The sequence below is a fragment of the Cornus florida genome, unplaced genomic scaffold, assembly GCF_030987335.1.
Source record: "Cornus florida cultivar Cherokee Brave unplaced genomic scaffold, ASM3098733v1 CherokeeBrave_3.0.0_Hap2_Chr08, whole genome shotgun sequence".
Classification (NCBI taxonomy): domain Eukaryota; kingdom Viridiplantae; phylum Streptophyta; class Magnoliopsida; order Cornales; family Cornaceae; genus Cornus; species Cornus florida.
The window spans coordinates 30,570,088-30,587,085 of NW_026775578.1; the positions used below are offsets into that span (position 1 = coordinate 30,570,088).

General features: G+C 35.2%; 1 protein-coding gene across 3 annotated transcripts; it reads left to right on the forward strand.

Annotated features, from left to right (window-relative positions):
* Positions 1-324: 324 nt before the first annotated feature.
* Positions 325-16,468, forward strand: LOC132271085 (OVARIAN TUMOR DOMAIN-containing deubiquitinating enzyme 9). 3 transcript variants are annotated; one of them, XM_059772349.1, is made up of 11 exons: positions 325-549; positions 2,668-3,018; positions 3,123-3,295; positions 5,066-5,139; positions 8,752-8,806; positions 9,675-9,749; positions 9,851-9,924; positions 10,082-10,130; positions 13,236-13,320; positions 14,246-14,302; positions 15,926-16,468. In XM_059772349.1, the coding sequence occupies exons 2-11, from the start codon at positions 2,700-2,702 to the stop codon at positions 15,973-15,975; spliced, it is 1,011 nt and encodes a 336-aa protein (XP_059628332.1). In that variant the 5' UTR covers positions 325-549; positions 2,668-2,699; the 3' UTR covers positions 15,976-16,468. The 3 variants fall into 3 exon arrangements, with proteins under 3 accessions (XP_059628332.1, XP_059628334.1, XP_059628333.1); XM_059772351.1 differs by lacking the exons at positions 14,246-14,302; positions 15,926-16,468 and adding an exon at positions 14,081-14,224; XM_059772350.1 differs by lacking the exon at positions 325-549 and having other exon boundaries at positions 560-3,018.
* The last annotated feature ends 530 nt before the right edge of the window (positions 16,469-16,998 follow it).

Sequence of the window (16,998 nt, forward strand, 5' to 3'; positions counted from 1 at the left end):
AGCTTCTTAAATATTTTGGTTACTTTTTGGAGGGTTAGTTTTGCCAAACAGAGATGATAGAATATTTTCGGCGGAAGGTGAGAAAGGAAAAGAAAATTTCCAGAGCAAAAGTAAGCGTCGAGTTATGTTTAACCGAACCGACCGACCACACCACCGCCTCGCATCACTGTTCACACTTCCATTAAATATAGTGGTTGTACTATAACAACTCTTACCGGACCGACACGTGGCTCAGCAACCGGTTATCTTCCGGTTGCCAGTTCCTATTGCGCCACGTGCGCTTGTATTGGAGTTGGTCATAGAAATTCAAGAAAACTGGGGTCCCATGTAACAGATTTTCAAGAAAAAACGCTTAAAAAGACTGCAATTCCTTAATTTCTTATTTGGAGCCCAAAACCAGGCTTTCCGTTACGATTCGGCATTCAAAAAGTTGCTCGACCTTTAACAGGTGGCGTTTGGATGTTCACCGCCTTGTTTTCCGGATTGGATTGAAGCCTTCTCCGTCAAGAAATCGCCTTCTTTTGACACATTCATTTCTCGGATTCGAAGGTATGTAGTCAATTTTCGATCAATCGTATTATATATGTGTATCTTATATATGTTTTGATGTGGTTCTGTTGTGTTACGGTTGCTATTGATCTGGAGGCTTGCAATTAGAGCTAGGGTTTGTGATCTTACTAAGCACTTCGATTTTTTAGGGTTCAGGTGAATACGAAATTTCTTAATGATTAAGTTTTCATGATGTGTTTGATTAATTTAATGTTTCTTGATTTCTCTTTAGGTTCTTCTCTGTGTTAATTTTTTGGAAGCAATTGATTTGGGAAGTTTGGAAGTGAACATTTAGGGCATGAGAACTTTTCCCAGTCGTATTCTTCTTTCTTTTTTCTGGGTATTTTGGCGGTTGTAATTGGGAAATGTTTTATAAGTTTACAAAATTTTCAATTTGGGTATAGTTGAGTAACTCAATATATATGGAAGATGAGATTACACAGGACAGATGTCTATGAATAGTCTCAGATAGGACTTAACCCCCACCCCCCAATAAAAGAAAGAAAGAAATAATATTCTGTAATAGGAAAAATAGTCATGTTCTTGTGTTCTTTGCTTCTATGTATAAAAGGCGACGATCCACATGTGATTTTCATTAGTTGAGGGTGTTGGGAGGGACGGGTTGAATAAATAATTAATATTTGATATTATTTGAACTCTTGAACTCACGTTGTCGCGCATGGCAATCTGAACGTTTTCCATTTTATCAAGCAATAGTTCATAAGGAACCTAAATATTTTACGAGGAAGGAGCGGATTGACAAATTTCTTGGAATTTGTGCTATTGTAGTAAATTAAGACAAACTTGGCAAGTTCATATTTGAATGGATATTTGCGTTGGAGTAATGATTGCTAAGGATTGTACCCCAGTGGTTTTTCCTCTACCTTTCAAAGTGGAGGTTTGATGGTTTGTAAGTCCTCGTAAGGATAAACTGAGTGTGTGAGTAACTTGACAGGGCAACCACAAAAAAAAGAAAGAAAGAAGAAGTTGGAGTAATGATTGCGTGTCTTGAGAAAATGAAAGCCTACATTTGGTAGGAGGGAAGGAAGAGAAGAGGGATGAAACATACTATTGTTGTTTGGTAGAAAGGAGAGGAAGATGGAAAGGATGAGGCATGCCTTCTGGCCCACCATTTTGCTTCCATAAAAAATTGGGAGGAAGAGAGAGAATAAAGGATTATATGTTTCATTAAATTAAAGACTTTATCCCATCATTAAGTGTATTAATTTATTTATTTCATTGTATATTGATAAAATAATAATATAATATTATAAACCCTTTCCTTCAGTTCCACTCAACAATGGAGGAATGCCCTCTCTTGGTAGTTGTTTATAAAGCTCAATCAAGCAGTTATGTTATTTTGGGTCACACCCCACTGGGAAATTAAGATAGCATAGAAAGTCATATTTGTCCAAGAATAAATATTTTTGAAAAATTAATTATAACCTTCGTATAGTTGCATGCTCTGTTAGTATTGACCTTAAAAGTGATTTATTGCTGAGAGATTGGTTTCCTTTGAAACTGTGTAGCTAGATTTAAACAACATCATTTGTTGTATATTTAGAGATTAATAATTAGTGCAAGATCTTGTGGTTATCTGAAATTGCTCTTCATGTGATAAATACATTGAATGTTTAGCTCAACGAAGTTCTCATGTGTTCTAAAGTTAATTGTTTTTTAGAGATTGCTTTTGTTTGTAACTGTGAAAACTAGATTTTTAAAGGGTTTGTGTTGTATACTTGATAAATAGTTAGTGCAGTATCTTGTGGTTATCTGAATTTGCTATTTGTGCCACATACACATTGAATGATGAGCTCAATGTAATTTTCATGTACTATAAAATTAAAAGTGTAATAGTGTAAGTAGGAATGATAACCTTTTTTTTTTTTTTTTTTTTACCAATGGGCCTAGCGGTATCAGCTTCTTACTTCCCAAAAGGAGGTCAGGGGTTCAAGTCTTAGAAGAGACAAGTGTGTGTGAGTACCAACTAGGGGAAAAAAAAAAAAAGAAAAAGAAAAAGAAAAAGAAAAAAGATAACCTTTTTGTTTAGTGAATATCATAAAATTTTAGTTAGGAATATACTCAGGAAATAACTGTTACTAAACCACATTTGTATAGGGGCTGAGCTTTGTTGAAAGTTAAACAAGGAGATGGTTAATTATGAGCTCGATCCTGATGTTGTTCGGTGGGGTCTTCATCTTCTAGATGTTTGCTCACTTTCTAATTCACCTGGTAGTTTAACTAAATATGAGGAACTATCTCAAGTCGAGTATGTCAAGGAAGGTTATTGTGAGACAAAGCATGTCAATGTGGAGAATGACGAAATAATTGCACTTGCCTTACAAGAAGAACTATCACGAGTTGCAGCTTCAGAAGCATCTGGATCTCCACATGCTGGGGAAGACAATTTGCAAGCATCCATTCTTGCTCAGGATTGGCTTGGTCCTTCAAAGAGACATTGCACTCCTGGTATAGGGAAAGCCTTTGGTTTCCATTTTGATTTGTTCGTTAGTCGGCTATAGCTATAGTGTTTTCTCTCAAATTTATTCTGATAATGTTGTCACAATGTGTAGTGCATGAGAACTGTCAGGAAGAGGCAGATGAAACAGGAATATCCAGTTCATGTTCTAGCCCGGGAGAAAAATCAGTTAGTGGGGAGGAACAGTTGGATTTACCGGAGATAGCAAATGAGTATAGTCTTGATGGTAAAGTAGGAAAGAGGTTGAATCAGATGGTTCCTGTTCGTGTAAGTGTAGTAGCTTCTCTGTAGTTATATTCTTGCCATTTTAAAATTATATAAAAGAATAGCTTTCGACTTGATTTTATGAATTTCATCTATTGTTTTTCTGGTGGCATCATGATTGTTTCCCCCCCTAACATAAGTCCTCTGATCAGTCATGCATTGAAGTATTAGGTGAGATAACGATGATGCTCCTCATGGTATTACTCCATCAAATGTTTTATAAATTAATGTTTTATCTTTTTTGAAACTATTCTTATTGTTGTGACCATACATTTGGGACAACTTATTAACTAAAATTGATCATTTTGTACTAAAATTTGTGATAAATAGAGCTTATTGTTTGCTTGTATTTTGGTTGTAAAGGCACAGCTGTTGAAATGTGTTGTGTTTAGCGAAGGCTTTATATTTTGAATGTGCATGGAAGCATATATGTCTAGAGTGGTTATGTCTTTAGATTCTGTGTTACCTCTTGTATTTTCTATGGATTAAAAGATCATTTAGACACCATTCACTTTATGCCCAATGGAATATGTGTGCATACCCCTGGACACAAATACTTATGTATAAAAATTGTGCGCATGTGCTCTCACTTTCTTGTACAGATTCACTTCTGGCCACTTATTGTTTTTTTCGGTAATTTACTTTTGATCAGTAATTGTTCTTGGTGCATGGTCACCAAAGGGCCAAATGGCCCAGTGGTACCGGCTCTTATGGAGGTGCTTGGGTGTGTGCGTGGTTGCTACTTACCTATAAAATAAAAATAAAATTGTTCTTGATGCATAGTTTCCAAATCTACAACCTTATTTATTAGCAGAAAGAGGGACAATTTTGCAGGACTTTTTATGCTTCTTGTTGAGGCAGTGGAAGTGCGCGAACGCAAAGATCTAGTGAAAGCCAACAAAGCAATCACACACAAAGACAAGATATACATGGCTCACCCAAACTCAGGGCTACATCCATGAGAAGTATTGGGTTGTTAGAAAATAAAATAAATAAAAAGTATTATTTTCAAATTTTGGATACGTTTAGGAAATATCAGACACCTGGAAAGCATAGATACTTCCCCGAGAGTGCCGTAGCCGTATCGGATATGGACATTGGATATGTGCAGGATATGTTAGATGCATATTCGATACATTTAGGAACTATAAGACAGTGAGACAGACATGTATCCTCGAATATTTGAGGAGTGTCGATGACTCTGTATCCAAAATAGACATGATGCAAACACGTGTATTCAGGCTGCATAGGACAAAATAGATCTCCATTCTTTCTCCACCAATAAAAATCTAGTTATTTGTGTCATCTAATAAAGTTAACATTTTAGAAGTTTTAATAAGTGCAAATAAATATTATTTTGAAACATTTCCTAACAGTATATAATTTTATTGCCAAATCTGTTTAAATTTTGTGTTAATATGATAATATGATTTTTTTTAATTTATTTTTTATTTTTATGATACTAGACTAATGGCCTGAGGTTTGTCATTAGAGAATAGTTAGTTCGACAAGTTTTCATTTCAAGCGAAGGTATCACGTGATGATGTCGTAACTAAGACTCGTGTGATATAGGATAACTTATATCTTAGAGAAGCATAAATATCTTTCCTTTTAATTTTCTCTTTTCTTTGACTTTGATTTTTATTGCATCAAATGAAGCTTCCATGTGCTTGGGCATATTTTTGTTTTATAATTGGTTAACTAGACTATGGCCGTAAAACTCCAAACCAGACTGGAGTTGACACTTACATTTTTCTAACTGGTTTTTTACAGCATATTCCTAAAATTAATGGAGAAATACCCTCGGTTGATGAAGCAACATCAGATCATCAAAGGCTGCTGGACAGGTCATGTATCACATTTTCCTCTTCATACTTTTATATTTTTATTTTATGTCAGTTTCCTTCCTTCTGGACTTTGTGCTTGATTGATGTTTTGGGCTTTTTTGTCCTCGTTTTCAGACTTATAATGGAATCAAATGATTTCCCCCCCTTCTGGCTTCAATATTACGTTTTTAATTGGTTTATTGTGTAACTTGCGTTAACTTCTTGTTGCTTCAGAACTAGCTCTTGAAGACACTCTTTAAGTTGTGGCACCATTTCTAACTCTCAGCTCAACTCAACTCAACAAGTCTGAACTCCAACGACTTGCATTCAAAATATAAACTTTCTTAACTAGATTATAAAAACTTATTTATGATATATGGAAGGGGCAATGGTGCTCATACACACGAAGACATCTTATATTCAAGTATAACTCACTGTGACAATATAGCATAGAAACATTATAAACTTTTAACTAAACAATTTAGCCTGCATTCCCAGATGATAGACATGCAAAGATATATCATACACAGACGGCAGATTTGGCCTGCAATGCTCTCTCTATTATTACTGGAAACTACTGACCACAATTAGCTTCATCACCTCAAGTTATCAAACACTTGCAACATTCTAGCCAACTGTCCTAGCTAAACCACTTCTCTTACTCTCTCTCCATCTCTCTCTCACTGACTGCTGAAAAATACAGCAGTTTAGCCCATTTGCACAGTTAAGAATGTGGGCCTTATTTACCTGCTTCAAACTTTCAAAGTTGAATTAGGTTAGTGACATGCCAACATATACATTTGTGAATGTGCGCATATACATATATCATATGTTTGTGAGAGTTGATTTATTTATATATTTTATTTTTATAAGAATATTTGATTATAGATGTGTAAAAAAGTAAAAACTAAAAACACATATATGTGTACATGCATAAATCGTGGTAGTAGGATGACTTTTAGGTTGATAATGCAGGGCATTAGAGTACGACCTGCAAGGAGAAAGCTTTTAGTCAGGAGGTTTCTGCATGCATTGATTGTACAATCCTATTCTCATAAGTAGAATGGCTCACAGTTTTGTCTTCGGAAGCGCTCGGCACTCGTGAGGTAAAAATACTCCGGAGGAGGGGGAAAGGTATTATGGGTATGGGATTTGAGGCCCTCGGTGTAACGCAGGATCACGGGATACTATCAGTAATGGCAATTAGGCAGAGGGCAGAGTGTCTATGATGGGATCGGCTACGTCTTTGACACTTTCGAAACAGTCACATAGATTGTTTGAGAGGAGAGTCAAGCTGGGCAGTAAATCAATGTTATGGTCGTAGCTTGGGAGCGACAAAACTGGGTTGAGGCTTGTTCTAGTTTTTGCTGGTGATACGGATTTGATGTATGCCACGGTACACCCTATCTCACTGTATGAAACCTTTACAAGCCAAGGCGTAGGTCAGGTGGTCATGACAATGATGCACACATAGTCCCCAATCAATCATGGGTTGACACTAGTTGCGAGGCGTCATGTTCCCAAAACGGGAGAAGTGGTCTGTCATGGCATCGTGGCTTGAACTAAGGGCTCGTCAAAGTGGGATAAGGGTATGAGCATCCGTGATTGTGGCTGATTCACGACCCAGTGAAGGGAACATGTGTACTTGACCAAGGAATCGATGATGAGGACATTTGATGCATAGTAGCAACCACAAAAATATTCTGTCACTGCATGTGCCTAAAAGCATAAAATTCAGTGCCATAGTGACAGGAGGGATCAGCTGGTCCAGAGATTCTGTCCAGTCCTCTCATGGTCCTTGCCTAAGTTCTCTCCCCACCTCAGCTCGATCTCCTTTTCTCTCTTGGTACCTGTGAATCACTCCACTCCTTCCTTTTAAGATGGAAAAGGCATTGAACACCCCGTGTTACAATATGTAGAGTTAAAAGCGAAAAGGGTAAAGAATTTGTAAGAAAAGAAGTGGCATATTGCGTATGCCATCTAAGCTAGCCATTGACGTTTTAATTAGTCTTTGCCCCTTGTGCTGTAATACTTTTACATTTGTACAAAATGGAGGAAAATGAATTGGGGGTGGTTAACTATAATATTTTTCAAGCAATGCATATGTTAGTAACCCTCACTATTTTATTTTTTATATATATATTTTTATTTTTTATTTTTTCTAAAGGCCTCCTTTTTGCCTTTTCTATTACGTAGGTAAATCCCTCTTTTCATTTATTAAACGAGAGAGGTGGAAAAAGGAGGAAATTTTACAGGATGTAAAGACATTAAAGTAATATAAAATAAAACAAAATAAATTTAATTTAAATTGAATTAAGCTGAATTGGGAAAAATATTGAAGAGAACATTATAAAAGAGAAAAAAAAAATAGTGGTGTAGAAATATGCTTGAGCCTATATATCAGTTTAGGCCGGCTGAAAGCCATGCAGCCTGCCTGCTATATCATATATGTGGCATTCTGAGCAAAGTTCCTGGCATACCATCGATCTTCAATGTGTGTCCCATGTGTTCAATGTCAATGTTTTTGAGGCCTGTGGATGACTTCGTCCATTGTGTCCCGGTCTTGTGGGGGCAATCTTTGTCCTTTCATATTTTTAATGAGGGAAAAGAAAGTAGAAAAAGAAGAGTAAAATTTACAGGATGTAAAGAAAGTAAAATAGAATGGAACAATTCCATAAATGAGTGAATGAGATAATCCAAACATTAGATCATAATGAGGGTCAAAACATGTTTTGGCCTATACATCAGGTTAGGCCAGGTGAGAGCTATGTAGCCTATCAATTGTATTGGGATGTGTGCATGGAAGATGTCTAAAGCTGGCTGGAGAAAGAAAATTCAAGTAGCTGGCCATAAGTGATTGGGTTTTAAGTTTGTTTAGTTGACGGGCCTTCAAAGCTTCCAGCCTTGGGATGACTCAAGTACTCAAGGAAGGTGGTTTCTGCCATTATTAGTTGGTCTGAAGCTGTGAATTTTGGTCTTTGGAAATATATGCTCATTTGTTGAATGAGGTTGTCAATTTTTTTGCTTCTTTGGAACTTAATTTTGTGGAGGGAAGTCACTAAACCCGAACCACACTGTTCAGCTACAACGGTTGCCACCATAGTACGAATCTATTGAAGGGAAATTTTACCAGCATTGAGTCTTCTTTTTATGGCCTTAAGTTCTGTTTACTTTTGTGGCAAGGTTCTCATCTGTGTGGTTTCTTGTACTGTATATCGGCTTTCTTCTTTTCTTATAGACTTTCTACACTCTTGTTCTTGAAGAAACCTGTAATCTCCTTCCTTCCAGATATTTTTATTGGTGTTGCCATTTCTTGCAGGAAAGTACAGTAACCTGTAAGATTGTTTCTAGTTTTTACGTTGGGCATGACCACCTTATTACATGGCTTTGTAAATAATTTTTGAAGAAACGTTTGTCCAAATTTTCTCTTCATATCCTTTTCCCCTTTGGCTTTGTCTGTTTCTCTCTCTCTCTCTTCTTCTTTTTTATTTTTTATTTATTTATTTATTTTTGTTACATAAATGTTTCTTATGCTTTATTTTCATCTATTTTTTTTGTGTTTCAAATGCACTGCATATGAAGTAGGTACGGATTTAGTATTTCTCATGCTACAATTGTTTGCTCTTTTTTCAGATTACAGTTATATGATCTGGTTGAGCTGAAGGTTCAAGGGGATGGTAATTGTCAGGTTAGTTATTCTTTTCTAATTTTTTTTCTGGCAAAATACTAGGACGTGGAAGTGAAAAATTATTTTTTCTTTCTGATAAGTAAAATGACACTTAAAAGGTGCCAAAAAAATGGTGGTTCAGCCCCTTTACGTGGGAGATATATGATGAAGCAAACAAACAAAAGAAAAATAAATGACACAGATTTTTTGCTTTATAGTCTTGAGATAATTGTTAATATACTATAAGTATTTTTGTTATAGACTGTGATCACTTACATCAGAAACCGTATTTAAAAGCATGACAGCACATCAGGTGTCCTAGGCACTTCCCAGTGCATGGGAACATCAACTTTTCAACTGTTCATATCATTTTGAGAAGAACTCTTCTTCTACTCTAGCTAGTGATAGGAAGGTCAATCCATCCATTAATAAATGATTTGGTAGTGCATCAGTATGGAGGGAAGTCTGTTGTTGGCAGTAGAATTGTGCCATTGTCCGTAGGCTACCTCTATTCTTTCTCTTCATTTTCCCTTATCTTCTCCCATCTTCGCATCATTCCAAAGTTGCTCTTCATGTCACACATGACAATATCTTCGTCCCTATTCTCTTCTGTCCCTTCTAGAAAACTCAGACTTACAGAGTAACAATGGTGCGTTTATTCTGATTACTGTTTTTTATGCAAATGAAATCATTGATTTCTTTTTATCCTCCTATAATACCCACAATATTAATCAACAGATTCACATTATCGGACTCGGTTAATATACGTGATGTTTATTTCTATGATTTTTATTACTGACTAATGCTGTAAGAAAGCCAAATTTATAATTTTGGTCCTTAAATTTTTATGCCATTAAACTGGTGCCTTATTGGTTCCATACTCTTTCAGTTTCGTGCTTTGTCAGATCAAATATATCGAACTACTGAGCATCACAAATTTGTGAGAGAAGGAGTTGTCAATCAGGTTTGTTACTTTTGATATCTATAAGATAGGTGTATTTCTTTTCTAATTGAATTTTTTAATGCCATAATTGAGTTGCTGTTGGAATTTGTTGATGCCATCAGCTCAAGTCTCACCCAGAATTGTATGAGGGTTATGTTCCTATGGCTTTCGATGACTATTTGAAGAATATTAGCAAGTATGATACTGTTGTTTATTTTTTGTTCTTTTTTTCTTTTGTCATTAATGTTTCTTTTTCTAGTGAAACTCGATCATGCTTATGTTTTTTTTATTTTATTTATGTAATATTAGGACTGGTCATGCTTACGTTTGTTTATTTCTTTATGCAATATTAGGACTGGTGAATGGGGTGATCATGTCACGTTGCAGGCTGCTGCAGATTCGGTAACTCTCTCTCCCTCCCTCCCCGTTTCTTAGGTAGCTATTAGCTTTAGATGAGGATAAGGTGAAGAATGTTGTCTTGTTTTTCATGTGTCTAAAGATTTATGGATGCACTGGTGAGGAGTTATTTGTTTCAAGGTGTAGTAGGTTCATCAAGAAGAATAAGGGCTGTATACATAATTGGGGATACAAGAATATGGTTATCAAGTTGTAGACACTATGGTTATCAAGTTGTAGACACTATGACTAGTAGGAGGTAAATTTTTGACGTGGGTGGATAAGAGGGAGAAAGAAGAATGTAGAACAAGAAGACACAACCAAGAGGAGTAGGATAAACAAGAGTTATGCACTACAATATTGTCAACTATAAAATATAATTTAAAAGCTACAAACTTTATCTTCCCACCCATAGATATACTACTTCATCGAGCACTTGATTAAATTTGTTTACGACTCTCAACCAAACATAAAACACAAAGATGACAACAAAACAATATTAAATTTAACACAAAATACTAGACAACTATAAATATGGGCAGATGAACAAAAGTTTTTCATTCCAAACCAAATTTTCAAGATTACTCTCGGTCTTCTACTCTGCCATCTTGGCATTCACATAAGCTTGACATAGGTGTCATGTTGGCACTACATCAATATTGCATGCCTCCAGTAAAGTAGCAAGTAGGTGAAAAGTTCAGGCAAATTGGAAGTACTGGATGCCGGCTCTATTCCATAGACAATATAAGATAGAGAAGTAGAGTGTGGATAATAGTTGATCAAAATCTAAAAGAATAACTGCAACTAGATGAGATAATTTTAATAGAATTTGTATTGGTAAAATATAATTTTAAGTAGTGGATAATTGTTAATAACCTTAAAGGTGGATTAAATAGGTGTCAGTTTTTTTAATTTCCTAATTGGTACTCACACAGCTGCAGAAACAAACCCCCCCCCCCCCCCCCCCCCCCCCCCCCCCCCCCCCCCCCCCCCCCCCCCCCCCCCCCCCCCCCCCCCCCCCCACAAAAAAAAAAAATGGAATTGTTTGCACCTAGCAGAAATAGGTGTCAGATTGATTGTTGTTTTAACAAGAAGGGTAAATCAACTAACATGCAAAGATTGTAAATTATGCCAAGAGATCACTAACATTGCAAAAGAGGTTGATGCTTTAGGTGTATATTAAAGGACAGTAAAAAATGCGAAAAGATATTAGGAGTCCATGAGACAGGTGATGCAATTTAAAAGGGAAGAATGTAAATTATTTTGCCAAGTTAAAGCATATAAAACTAGAGTTTTTAATCATATCAACTTCATTAGGAGTGAAGATTTATGGGTCTTGATGAAAGGTGGTAAACCTGGAGAAATGTGGTAAAGTTACTTTGAGAAGTTTTTGAATGAAAATCATATGAACAGTTTAGATTAGAAAATATGGTAACTTTAGTGAGACTAGGAAAAATAATCTTTGCATAAAATTAGGGGGTGTGAAGTAAAAAATGTACCAATGAATTATGAAGATAACAACATTTTTGTTGAAGCTTGGAAGTGTTTAGGTGATGATAGTATGTATTGGCTGATAGATTGGTTCAATTAGTTTATAGCACCTAATGAAGTGTTGTATGATTAGCGAAAAAATAATTTGTGTCGTCTATATAAAAATGAAGCCGCCACCAAAAACAAACACCAACCCACAAAATTAGTGTGAGTCTGTAAAGGAGCTGTGATATATAGTAAGAATAGTTGCACGAGAAACGAGCCAATTTTCACATTATGGGCTTATGTTACGACAAATACAGAAAACCCAAGCAACAATTACGAAACACCACAGAAAAATAAACACACCACACACAAAGAACACAAAGATTTATACGAGGTTGGGCAAAGCCTACGTCCACGGTGGAGATCCAGAGAAAGTTTTCATTATGTGTAAAATTGGAGATTACAAGTTTCAGCCCCTCACTATCTTTTTGTACAATTTTCAGTGTCTTATCTCTTCCCACTGCAAACCCTAAACGCCCTTATATATCGGGCTACAAGAAAATACTAATTAGGGTCCACGGCCCACAAGCAAAAACAGGTAAAAAGCGGGCCGCAACGCGATCCGGCACCAAATTCGGGCCACAACATCACAGCTTACATTAGTGATTGACATTAAGTCCTTGTCTTTTTTACCGTAGTTATAATGAAATGACATAACATATTCAGGATGAGGTTATCTAGTTACAAAACATATTCAACCAGAGGTTATCTGCTCTTTGATGATGATGATAAAATATAAATGGAAGGTTTGGAGAGAAGTCTTATAATGAGTTTTGCTGAAGTGAAATTGTTGAAATGGACTTTTTTTAAGACAGGAAGGATATATAATTAATAAATGAATGCGTTCGTGAGACAGTGGAAACAGTGCTTATTGAAAAAGAAAATGACAGTAAGTCAATTAATATCGTTTGATCATGTATAATAAAGATGAATAACTGCATTGGAGAGGAAAAGTGTTGTGATCCCCGTTGAGGATCATGCTAAGGAAAGGAAACTCCAAAATTGATTATAGAAAAGATATGATGGTGTGATCCACGTTGAGGATCATGCTAAGGAAGGGAAACTCCAAAATTGATAAGAGAAAAGATGTGATGGTGTGTCCTTTAACTGAAGTTATGTCCTTATATAGAGTAAAATGGCATAATTGGGATTCATATAGTCGATCACAAATAGATGGGATAAGGATTTGTTGCGTAGAGTTGAATGAAGTTGACTTCAATTGAGTTGCGATTATTTAGGAATACTTTGTGGTAGTTAATTAAACGAATTCACTTGTTAATGAATCTGTACATTTAGGAATAGTTTCTCTTAAACATGTTTGATAACATTTCTCAATACACACAAGATCTTTGGACAGCCTTCTGTTTTTTTTTTTTTTTTTTTTCAAGGTCTCATGGCTGGCTCTTTTTTGCACTTTTTTCACTACTTTATACTACGCCACGTTGTAAATTGATTTAAATTTCCTGACTAGTCTTTACTTTTATGGATGGGTTCATTAGTTGCATAACTATAATTAATTGATTTTTTAATTCATATTTTACTCATGACAATTACTTTGTTATAATCTTATTGCAGTATGGTGTGAAGATATTTGTCATAACATCTTTCAAGGATACTTGTTACATTGAGATTCTTCCACACATTCAGAAATCAAAAAGAAGTAAGTGTTCAGGATTTTTTATTTTTTGTTATTAAAGTGATATATGTTCATCCCCCACAGCAGATTGGCTCACTGATAAAACCACAAGAAAGTGACGTAGGACTGGAATGTCGTTCAGTTTGTTAACAAAAGTAGAACTAAGAAGGTGTAGGATAATGCACACTAAGAAGAACATGAATGGCACCATACCAAGTAGAATTGATAACGGAAGATTGTATTAGTACTACCTTAGGAAGAGGACCTAATAGAACATCGAGAGAATTCACTTAATTTTTCTATTTGTTCATTTATTATTTTGCCATGCAACCGTTACCACATTGTTAAAATGGAAAAATAAATAAATAAAATTTGTTGAAATTTCCTCTACATAAAAACCCTCCTAGATGGTGCAGACTAATAAAAATGAAAAAATAATGAGAGTGCAGAATAATGCATGCCAATAACATATCAAATAATGCACATCAAGTAGAACTGCTATCTGAGGATGGAACCAGCAGTGACTCAGGGATTTTGACAATTTTGTCTACTAAAATATTTGGTCGTATTTCCACACCAAAGATCACGACCTACTTTTTTTTTTTGGCAGGAAGCTTCACTCATATTCAAGTCCTTCTAATGGTGTCAAATCTTCAGTTTGATTACTCTATTTCGCACTAGATGACTTCATCCTGATAATTTTTTCATCACTTATTTATTCCTCTTGTTTTAAATTTTTTTTATGTTAATATAACGTTTAATATACTCTCTCTTTAATTTGCAGTATTGATTGAAATTGCAGTTTTTCAATACTCCATACGAGAATATAGTCATATACTGTTCTAATTCTGGTCTTTGGGAAGTTTTGTGTCTTCTGCTATTACTTTGTTACATTTGTTATGCTCAACAAAATTGTAGCATAACCGTTTCTGATTTGTGTCTTATGCAGCAATTTTCTTGAGCTTCTGGGCAGAGGTGCATTATAACTCGATTTATCCAGAAGGAGGTAAAGATATATGTGACATAAGCTGGTTTTGCTCAAAGTGTGATCCTTAGCCATTTTTATATTAAAGCATGAAATTTAAAATATTTTGTCCTCACTCTTTTGTTCCTTTAGGCTATTCCTAATTCTTTAGTACCTTTAGTTGCATCCCATGAAATTATTGATGCTATCATGGTCTTGTCTTGCTTGTCAAATTTGATAAATCACTTCTCAGTACCATGTCACGTATCCTATTGATCATCCTCAGAAATGCATAAATAAATTGGTCAACTATTTCATACTTTAGCATCTTTCGTGTATCCTTTTTGATTAATAACGAAGACTCTAATTTATCGACTTGCAACTACCACTTGTTTTTGGTTCCATAAACGAACAAAATGCACTTTTTCATAGTGGAAACTATTGTATCTTAATTGATATGTAAATATTACAAGGATATGCATTTTGTTTAATGGAGATGAGAAGCCAACCATGAATTTTACGTGTCTAAATTGGTTATTTAGGCCTCAAGGAGAGTTGCAAAATGAGAAGATGAAAATGAAAGTTCTTTTCATTGGAAAAATAGATTAAGCAAAGAAGACCCAAACATCTCTTTGCAGGGAAGTATCATTTGTAATAGATTTTGACCAATTGCCATTTTATGCTCAAAAACTCTCATTGTCAACTGTTGTTTCTTCACCTCGTCATTTTACTTAGAAAGACAAGGAAAATCTGATATATGGAAGATGTTTTAACATGTGGGAAATAGAATGGACGTCAAATTAGGACCTAACAAGTATAGCCATGTGGCAAGGTACAATATCAAGCATAGCTCAATTTTCAGTGTACTTGTACACACAAATGCGCGCCTGATAAAACTGACCACCATTTGGGGGGCGCTGTTCTGGTGCTGTTTGTTTAGACTGTTTTTGCAAGTCATATGGCCTGTTCTAAAAGTTTTGGTACAATAAGTGGAATTACAAACCTTGTATGATAACAACTACAATCCTCGCATAATAACAACTACTTGTTTCCTTATGCTTTCACAATCTAAATTTTTTATTCGTGCTGATGATCAATCTGTGTGTGTGCGCGCGCGCGTGTTTGTCTCTCCCTCTCACACACAAATTTCAGAGGTTGTGTTAACTATTTTTCACAGTGAGGTCAAATGGTTTAACGATTATCTTCCTTATAAGTTTTCATCTATTTTATTTTTTTTTAAACTCCAAAAGCCTCTCGCTTTCATAAACTGCTACCTCTAGCGTTTACATCTTAAAGTGCAGCCATGTGGCAAGAAACATTGTTGAGTAATATTTCCTTTACATTAGTATGTGATAACACACTTACTGAATAAAAAAAATTAAAATGTTTGATAACGCTTAACTAACCTAGACTCTGTTGACTGGTGTTAAGTAATGCCCGTTTGTTTGTGTTCATGTTTTAAGGATAGGATACAACGAACTCAAATGCTTTTCTGCTCTCAGTATCACTTGTCCTCTCTGTTTCTCTCTGTGGTGTCTGAATTAATTTTTAACAATGAGAATCAGGCGTTTCGAATTTATAGTGACAGGATTTTGCAGTAGTAGGATCTTTGCCTAGTATTTCAATTGCTTTAATCTTTACCTCTTTATTTTGTTTTATGTTCAGAAATTCCTGTATTAGAGACTAAGAAAAAGAAGAAGTGGTGGATGCTTTGAAATTAGATGCAATTTGATGTCCATGGGGATTTGCAACAAACTTCTTGCTCAGATTCTTTCGTCCGTGGAAGAAGCTTCGATTTGTTTTTTTTGTTGACAATTCTACTGCTTCCGTCTCCTCTCAAGGTGGATTTTATCCGGTGGGTGTCATTCAATGCTTTGCAATATCATCGACGACAGAGCTGCTGCTGCTGCTAATGTGCCCTAGCTCAACCTGTACATAATGATATTTTGGTTTAGAGGCATCTATTCTTTCTTTAATGCCTACTATTATTCCTTTCTGAAGATGTCACATTTGGTTCCCCCATCCCTCATTTATTTATTCATTGCTACTCGTTTGAAGGTTTTGTATGTACATAGCATTTATTAACTTTATATAGTAACTAGAACCAACAGACCATGATTTTGATCTATTTAGTCTTTTCTTCACCCTGTATACATATTCTTTTTTGTAAATATAAACATTTGTTTCTAATTCGGTTTCATATGAAAATTTCGAGATATATACTCTATATCCCCAATGGCCAATGATAAATGTGTCGCAGAAAACTCTCCTAAGCTAAGGAAAAATTGAAAACCCTTCTAAGGAGTTTGGCTCACATGGACATGAATGTAAGATTACTACTATATCTTTCATGAAAAAGAAAGAACAAATTGCAAAAAGATCTCTTCAACCATCAAATTTTCACTGTTAAATTGTAAAGTAAAATTACTAAAGTGCTTTCAGGAATGAACTAGGAAAATTTAAAATAAAATACCAATAGGACCCAAATCAGTTAATTCATTCAATGAAATTGTAAATAGATTAATTCATTCAATGACATTATTTTGAGTTAGTGGTATTTTATATACTGTATTTATTTTATTTTTTTGAATTTCATTACTAGGCGCTTTTTTAGTAATTTTACATGAGTCAACATAGACTTGGCGGTTAACGCCAGGGAGTATTTTGTACAATTTTGAAAGGTGGTCTTTAGCTCAAAAAAAAAAAAACATGTCTAGAGGATTGATTGCAAGCTAAAT

What these genes read in the sequence shown, in the direction of transcription:
- LOC132271085 (XM_059772349.1), top strand. Translation starts at nt 2,700, where the DNA reads ATGGTTAATTATGAGCTCGATCCTGATGTTGTTCGGTGGGGTCTTCAT. An exon ending in CATTCAGAAATCAAAAAGAA is followed by an intron (nt 13,321 to 14,245) that starts GTAAGTGTTCAG and finishes TGTCTTATGCAG; the next exon opens with CAATTTTCTTGAGCTTCTGG. An exon ending in CTCGATTTATCCAGAAGGAG is followed by an intron (nt 14,303 to 15,925) that starts GTAAAGATATAT and finishes TTTTATGTTCAG; the next exon opens with AAATTCCTGTATTAGAGACT.